The sequence below is a fragment of the Boleophthalmus pectinirostris genome, unplaced genomic scaffold, assembly GCF_026225935.1.
Source record: "Boleophthalmus pectinirostris isolate CB_2022bp ecotype Guang Dong unplaced genomic scaffold, ASM2622593v1 HiC_scaffold_17, whole genome shotgun sequence".
Taxonomy (NCBI): domain Eukaryota; kingdom Metazoa; phylum Chordata; class Actinopteri; order Gobiiformes; family Gobiidae; genus Boleophthalmus; species Boleophthalmus pectinirostris.
The window spans coordinates 37,218,975-37,226,723 of record NW_026571115.1 but is presented as its reverse complement, the minus strand read 5'-3'; the positions used below and the strand labels follow the sequence as shown (position 1 = coordinate 37,226,723).

The 7,749-nt window shown below is 43.4% G+C and overlaps 1 protein-coding gene across 1 annotated transcript; it reads left to right on the top strand.

Moving 5' to 3' along the window:
* The first annotated feature begins 2,038 nt into the window (after nt 1-2,038).
* Nucleotides 2,039-6,440, top strand: ccndx (cyclin Dx). The gene is made up of 5 exons (XM_055153118.1): nt 2,039-2,093; nt 2,150-2,379; nt 3,973-4,188; nt 5,433-5,777; nt 6,288-6,440. Exons 1-5 carry the CDS (start codon nt 2,039-2,041, stop codon nt 6,438-6,440), a joined length of 999 nt encoding a protein of 332 aa, XP_055009093.1.
* The last annotated feature ends 1,309 nt before the right edge of the window (nt 6,441-7,749 follow it).

Here is a 7,749-nt window from a genome sequence, read left to right as displayed (position 1 = left end):
GTTAATTTAACTTCCTCTAGTGTTAATTTGTCTCCTCCCATCCATCAGTTCAAACTTCTGTGAGTGAAGACCAGTTTGAACCAATTTCATCTTAAATTAACTAAAATAAAGTATAAAAATAAAACTCCTCTGTGTGTTGTTTAGTTAAATCAGAATAACTCTACAAAGTGTTATCTGTTTACTCTCTAAACGTTCATATAACTCTGGATTTCAGGTTAAACAGGAACTTTGGTCCAGTGTTACTTCATGAACATTTCCAAAAGTGTTAAATTAACTCTAGGACAGATTGGACTCAAATAAACTCTGAGAAAATGTTAAAATTGAATCTGTGAGAGTCGATTTTTGCTGTGGCCTTTGTAAGACGTGAAAATAAACGTGTCGCTGTAAAAGAAGAAACATGTTTGTCCCAGAACTGAAACAAATTTTCCGGTTCATCCTTCAGCAGCAAAACTTCAAAATAAAGTGAAAGAGAAAATAAAAAATCAAAACGAAATAGTCACTGAGATCTGTTTTTTGATTGGTGTTATTTATTTGATGTTATTATAATAAACCTTAAATTAAACAGAGGTCGAGATCTGATTTGTTGTTTGACACTGAGGTCCGGTTTACACTTGTGAGTAAAACGACAAAATATTTGATCAAAAGTGCCTTTCGTTTAGACGGTGACGGCGTTTTTGGGGTTTAAAAAAAAACACCCTCCGGAGTGGAAAAGTTGAAAACACCCCACCGCAGTGTTTCCGTCTACACTGCCCAAGACGCAAAACTCTGGTCGCATGTGCTCTACGTCACGAACATCACCACCGAGTCGCTTGAAAACAACCTCGTCTAAACGCGGAATAAAAAGTGAAGACGCAGTGCCGATTTGACGTCTTCTGTTCAGACCGTCATCGTCTACTCGTAACCTCAAACGGAAAAATGAAATAGCGAACTGTTTTCCCGTTTTATTTTGTTTTATTTTTAGTTTTTCGCCCTTAATTGAAATTCAAACGTGTGTAACGGGACACGGATCATGAATTAAACTTAAACAGTTTCTTGTGTTTTTGTTGTGATTTGTGGTTGACCTCCTCCTCCTCCTCCTCCTCCCTCGCTCGGCCCCTTCAGCCCGGCTCCCCTTTCTCCTCCTCGGGCACAATCTGCCACATCCCCCCCTCCGCCCTCCGGTCCACCCATCCCTCCCTCCGTCCATCCCTCCGTCCCATCCCTCCGTCCCTCCCTCCACCTGTTGCTCGATTGTTGCACATTGTTTCTGTCTCTTTCATTGTTTTACTCGTCCAAGTGTCCTCCCTTCTTTTTTTTCAATCTTTTCAGACTTCGGACCACTCCCCCTGCCCGTATAAAAGCCGAGGAAAAAAAACGCCCGGCCGGGATTCACCACCGGAGACACGGAAAGACACGAGGAAAAAGACACGAGGAAAAAGACACGGAAAAACGGGAAAACAGGGACAGAGGATTTCAAACTTAGGTGGAGACAGTAAAATAATTCGCTGTAGTGATTTGAAAGACATTTGAAACGAGAAGAGTGGCTAAACTAAGTCACTAATTTCTCCTTTTGTAGTAGTAAAAGTAGTAGTAGTAGGAGTAGTAGTAGTAGTAGTAGTACTAATTGATCTCGCAAAAGTAGTAGTAATATTTGCAACTTTACTTTGCAAGCAAGACTGAAAAAGTTATCAAAATTTGCGGCGGCTTCCTAAAAGTCAGAGCAAAGTAAAAGTAGAAGTAGTAGTACAAGTAGAAGTAGTAATACTAGTGGTAGTAGTAGTAGTAGTAGTAGTAGTAGTAGTAGTAGTAGTAGTAGTAGTAGTAGTAGTAATAGGTTTAGCAAAAGTAGTAGTAGTATTTTTAATTTTATTTTGAAAGTTAGACTGAAGAAGTTATTGGAATTTGCGGTGGCTTCCTAAAAGTTGTCGAAGTAGTAGTAGTAGTAGTAGTAGTAGTAGTAGTAGTAGTAGTAGTAGTAGTAGTAGTAGTAGTAGTAGTAGTAGTAGTAGTAGTAGTAGTAGTAGTAGTATTTGCAGTAGTAGCAGCAGTAGAAGTAAACATGTCCCAGGAGGTGTCCGTGTCGCTCTGGTGTGAAGAAGCAGGAGACGCTCACAGTTTTCTGGAGGACGACCACAGGGAGTCAAGAGTCCTGGCTGAGATCCCGGTCCAGACCCGGTCCAGGTCCAGGAGCAGGTCCAGGAGCAGGTCCAGGAGCAGGTCCAGGAGCAGGTCCAGGAGCGGTGCGAGGTCCCGGCCGCCTGGGACCCGTCGGTGGTGGGGCAGAGGGCCGTGACGAGGCTCCTGCAGCTGGAGAGGAGATACCTGCCCTCTGCGCTTTACGTCCGACTCATCCAGGGGGCGCCACAGAGCAGAGACGAACTGGTCAAGTGGGCCATGGAGGTGAGACCAGGACTAAACCAGGACTAAACCAGGTCTAAACCAGGACTAAACCAGGTCTAAACCAGGTCTAAACAGGACTAAACCCTTCTAAAACAGGTCTAAAACAGGTCTAAACCAGGACTAAACCAGGACTAAACCAGGTCTAAAACAGGTCTAAACCAGGACTAAACCAGGACTAAACCAGGTCTAAAACAGGTCTAAACCAGGACTAAACCAGGTTTAAAACAGGACTAAACCAGGACTAAACCAGGACTAAACTCTAAAAACAGGTCTAAACCAGGACTTAAAACAGGTCTAAACCAGGACTAAACCAGGTCTAAACCAGGACTAAACCAGGACTAAACCAGGTCTAAAACAGGTCTAAACCAGGACTAAACCAGGACTAAACCAGGTTTAAAAAAGGACTAAACCAGGACTAAACCAGGTCTAAAACAGGTCTAAACCAGGACTAAAACAGGTCTAAACCAGGACTAAACCAGGACTAAACCAGGTCTAAAACAGGTCTAAAACAGGTCTAAACCAGGACTAAACCAGAACTAAACCAGGACTAAAACAGGTCTAAAACAGGTCTAAACCAGGACTAAACCAGGACTAAAACCAGGTCTAAAACAGGTCTAAACCAGGACTAAACCAGGTCTAAACCAGGTCTAAAACAGGACTAAACCAGGACTAAACCAGGACTAAAACAGGTCTAAACCAGGACTAAACCAGGTCTAAAACAGGACTAAAACAGGTCTAAACCAGGACTAAACCAGAACTAAACCAGGACTAAAACAGGTCTAAAACAGGTCGAAACCAGGACTAAACCAGGACTAAACCAGGTCTAAAACAGGTCTAAACCAGGACTAAACCAGGTCTAAAACAGGACTAAACCAGGACTAAACCAGGACTAAAACAGGTCTAAACCAGGACTAAACCAGGACTAAACCAGGTCTAAACCAGGTCTAAACAGGACTAAACCAGGTCTAAACCAGGACTAAACCAGGTCTAAACCAGGACTAAACCAGGTCTAAACCAGGACTAAACCAGGACTAAACCAGGACTAAACCAGGTCTAAATCTCATTATTGTATATAAATCGACTGTATATGTGTGTTTTTTTAAAGGTCGTAAATCAATCAAACTGACTCTTGTGAACTTTAAGTCGTGTTCTAATGTTCTAAGGTTCTAATGTTCTAATGTTGACCCCTGTCTCCTCTCTCCTCCTCTTTCCTTTCCTCTCTCGTCTCCTAACTCCTTTCTTTTCTCGTCTCCTCTCTCCTTTCCTGTCTTGTCTCCTCTTCTCTCCTCTCTCCCCCTCTCCTCTCCTAACTCCTTTCTTTTCTCGTCTCCTCTCTCCTTTCCTCTCTCCTCTCCTCTCTCCTCTCCTTTCCTCTCCTTTTCTTTCTTCTCTCCTCTCTCCTTTCCTGTCTTGTCTCCTCTCTCCTCTTCACTCTCTCTCTCCTCTCTTGTCTCCTCTCTCTCTCTCCTCCCTCTTCTAATCTCTCCTCTCCTTTCCTTTCCTTTCTTCTCTCCTTTCCTTTCCTCTCTCGTCTCCTCTGACGTGCACACTGACCTCCTCGTCTCTCGTCTTTCTGGTGTGTGTTTGGTTCAGGTGTGCTCGGACGTGGGCTGTGAGGAGCAGGTGTTCCCCCTGTCGGTGTCCCTGTTGGACAGGTTCTTGAGTTTGACCCTGTCGGTCCCTGCCGCTCCCGTCTGTCTGGTGGCGTCCTGCGTCCTCGTGGCGTCCAAACTGACCGAGTGCGAGACGCTTCCCGTGGACACGCTGTGCGCCGCCGCCGAGTACAGCTTCAGCTCGCACAGCCTCAGGGTCAGGACCCGTCACTTTACTTTACTTTACTTTACTTTACTTTACTTTACTTTACTTTACTTTACTTTACTTTACTTTACTTTACTTTACTTTACTTTACTTTACTTTTACTTTACTTTACTTTACTTTACTTTACTTTACTTTACTTTATTTTACTTTACTTTACTTTACTTTACTTTACTTTACTTTACTTTACTTTACTTTACTTTACTTTACTTTACTTTACTGTACTGTACTGTACTGTACTTTACTTTACTTTACTTTACTTTACTTTACTTTACTTTACTTTTACTTTACTTTACTTTACTTTACTTTACTTTACTTTACTTTACTTTACTTTACTTTACTTTACTTTTACTTTACTTTACTTTACTTTACTTTACTTTTACTTTTACTTTACTTTACTTACTTTACTTTACTTTACTTTACTTTTACTTTTACTTTACTTTACTTTAATTTACTTTACTTTTACTTTACTTTACTGTACTGTACTGTACTGTACTTTACTTTACTTTACTTTTACTTTACTGTACTGTACTGTACTGTACTGTACTGTACTTTACTGTACTGTACTGTACTGTACTGTACTGTACTGTACTTTACTGTACTGTACTGTACTTTACTTTACTTTACTTTACTTTACTTTTACTGTACTGTACTGTACTGTACTTTACTGTACTGTACTGTACTTTTACTTTTACTTTACTTTTATTTTACTTTACTTTACTTTTACTTTACTTTTATTTTTTACTTTACTTTACTTTATTTTACTTTACTTTACTTTACTTTATTACACTGTAGTGTACTTTACTTTACTTTAATATACTTTAATTTACTTTACTATATTTTACTGTACTTTATTATACTTTACTTTTCTTTTACTTTTTTTTTACTTCTACTTTACTTTACCTTACTATTCTTTACTGTACTTTACTATACTTTAATTTACTACTTTACTTTATTATACTTTACTATACTGTACTTTTATTTTATTTATTTTATTTATTCCATGACTGATCGTGGAATATTGTTTAAAGAAATAAGGTACATTTATTAAACTTGAGACTCCAAATTTAATCCCAGTTTAGTTTTTCTGTAGACCTGGTTCAGCCCTTTTTTTAGTCCTGGTTTAGTCCTGGTTTAGTCCTGGTTTAGTCCTGGTTTAGTCTGGTTTAGTCTGGTTTAGTCCTGGTTTAGTCCTGGTTGTTTTAGTCCTGGTTTAGTCCTGGTTTAGTCTGGTTCAGGAGATGGAGCGAGTTCTCGTGGCGACTCTTCGTTGGGACCTGGCGTCCGTCACGCCTCAGGACTTCCTGCCTCACTTCCTGTCGGCGGCGGTGACGTCGTGGCGTCGCGGCGGCTCGGACCTGGCGTCGACGGCGCGCAGACACGCCGACACGCTCGCCGCTCTGTGCGTGTGCGACTCGCGCTTCCTCGGGGCCCCGCCGTCCCTGCTCGCCGCCGGAGCTCTGTGCTGCGCCCTCAAAGGTCTGAGGGCCCCGCAGAACCTGGAGAACCTGGAGAACCTGGAGAACCTGGAGAACCTGGAGCTGAGCACGGAGAGACTCGCCCACCTGTGCCAGACCGACCCCGTGAGTCCTCCTCTGCACCAGAACCTCCTCTGACCATCTGACCATCTGACCCCACCTTCTCCTCCTCCTCTCCTCCTCCTCCTCCTCACCCTCTCCTCCTCATTTTTTCCTCCTCCTCTTCCTTATCTCCTCCTCCTCCTCTTCCTCTCTCTCCTCCTACTCCTCCTCCTCCTCTTCCTCCTCTCCTCCTCCTCCTCCTCCTCTCCTCTCCTCTCCTCCTCCTCCTCCTCCTCCTCCTCCTCTTCCTCACCCTCTCCTCTTCCTCTCCTCTCCTCCTCCTCCCTCTCCTCCTCCTCCTCCTCCTCCTCCTCTCCTCCTCCTCTTCCTCCTCCTCCTCTCCTCACCCTCTCCTCCTCCTCCTTCCTCCTCCTCCTCCTCCTCTCTCCTCTCCTCCTCCTCTTCTCCTCTCCTCTCTCCTCCTCCTCCTCCTCCTCCTCTCTCCTCTCCTCTCCCTCCTCCTCCTCCTCCTCCTCCTCCTCCTCCTCTCCTCCTCCTCTCCTCCTCCTCCAGGCCGTGCTGCAGTACTTCTCGGAGATGATCGAGCTGGTTCTCCGTGAGCGTCTGAGCGGTGGACTCCAGAGCGCCCCCTCGCAGAAGGACGAGGAACTGACGGAGGAGCCGCGCCCCGGGACGCCGACGGACATGACCGAGATCGACTTTTAACCCAACGCGAAAACCACCATCCAGAAGAAACGCGACTGCTGCTCTCTCTCCAAACGGAAAATTCAAATGTCCCGGCCGCGGTTGATCGTAAAGAGGCCGAAACAGACTCGACTTTGGACTCAAACGTCCGATTTTTAACAAACATGCACTAAAATGACAAGATAAGACCAGGGATAGAGCTACACTTCGATTTTAGACACATTTACACAGAGAATCTCGCTCCCGATTGGCTCTTTGGTCGATGATATTCGAGCCTGATTCGAGCCTCGATGAGCTTCGTTTGACTGGGTGACGTCGCGCTCTCGATCGTCTCGCTTCTCGAGTCTGTGACGGAAAAAAAAAAAGAAACACCTTTACAAACTGAAGCACTCCAGAGCACAGACCTCTTACTTTTATTTTATTTATGTGTAAACCGCGGCACGTTTTTAGATTTTGGCGCGAAACAAAAAAATCGACAAGGTTTGACGTGACTTGAATTCAGAATTTTGATATTTTTTGACTAGTTTAGATTTATTTATTGAGCCTTTTGTGTGATATTTCTTGTACTATTTCTTGAGCACATGTGTTTTATTCATGATATGGTTTGACCAGAGCTGAGACAGGTGTGACAGGTGTGACAGGTGTGACAGGTGTGACAGGTGTGACAGGTGAGACAGGTGAGAGTCAGGTGGAGTTTCTTGTAGCTGTCAGACGCAGATTTGTCGGTTTATGGTTCATATTTCTGTCATTCCCGGGCCTATCCACATGGAACAAAAACTGGCACAAAGTTCAGGCTCTTCTCGTCTGTCGCGAGAAATAAATGAAAGTCAAATTATTTTTCCACAACAGCATCAAGAAAGAAAGCGGAGTCGTTATTCCACCGCAAAGACGAGAGAGTTTCCGCCGGAAGGACTTTAAAAAAATACAGGTTATTATGACGAGTTTGTGGAGCTAAACAAACGAGAAAAAGAGAAACATTTGTGGATCAGAAGTTTGGAGATTTCTTTCAAAAACAGTGACTCTCAGGCCCCGCCCTCAGTCTCAAACGATGACATCACGAATTGAAATCTGGCGTCCGACCAAACCTGCAGCGCGAGTGTAGCATCGTGTGACCAATCAGAGATCAGCCCGACTGATCCCGACCTCCTCAGATGATTTAAAGTGTGATTTTAATTTATTCTGACCTAATTTATTCATTGAATTGTTTTGAAATGTGCCATATCTTTTATATTTTTATGATTATCTATTTGAATGGAACTTTTACCTGATGTTTATTTATCGATTTTATTTATTACGACGTGCAATTCGTGTTGTTTGGTTTGATGTTAAT

Bases quoted from the DNA above. Each gene is read 5' to 3' on its own strand.
- ccndx (XM_055153118.1), top strand. From the start codon at position 2,039: ATGTCCCAGGAGGTGTCCGTGTCGCTCTGGTGTGAAGAAGCAGGAGAC. The intron at 2,094-2,149 runs GTTTTCTGGAGG...ATCCCGGTCCAG, and splicing joins AGAAGCAGGAGACGCTCACA to ACCCGGTCCAGGTCCAGGAG. The intron at 5,778-6,287 runs GTGAGTCCTCCT...CTCCTCCTCCAG, and splicing joins ACCTGTGCCAGACCGACCCC to GCCGTGCTGCAGTACTTCTC.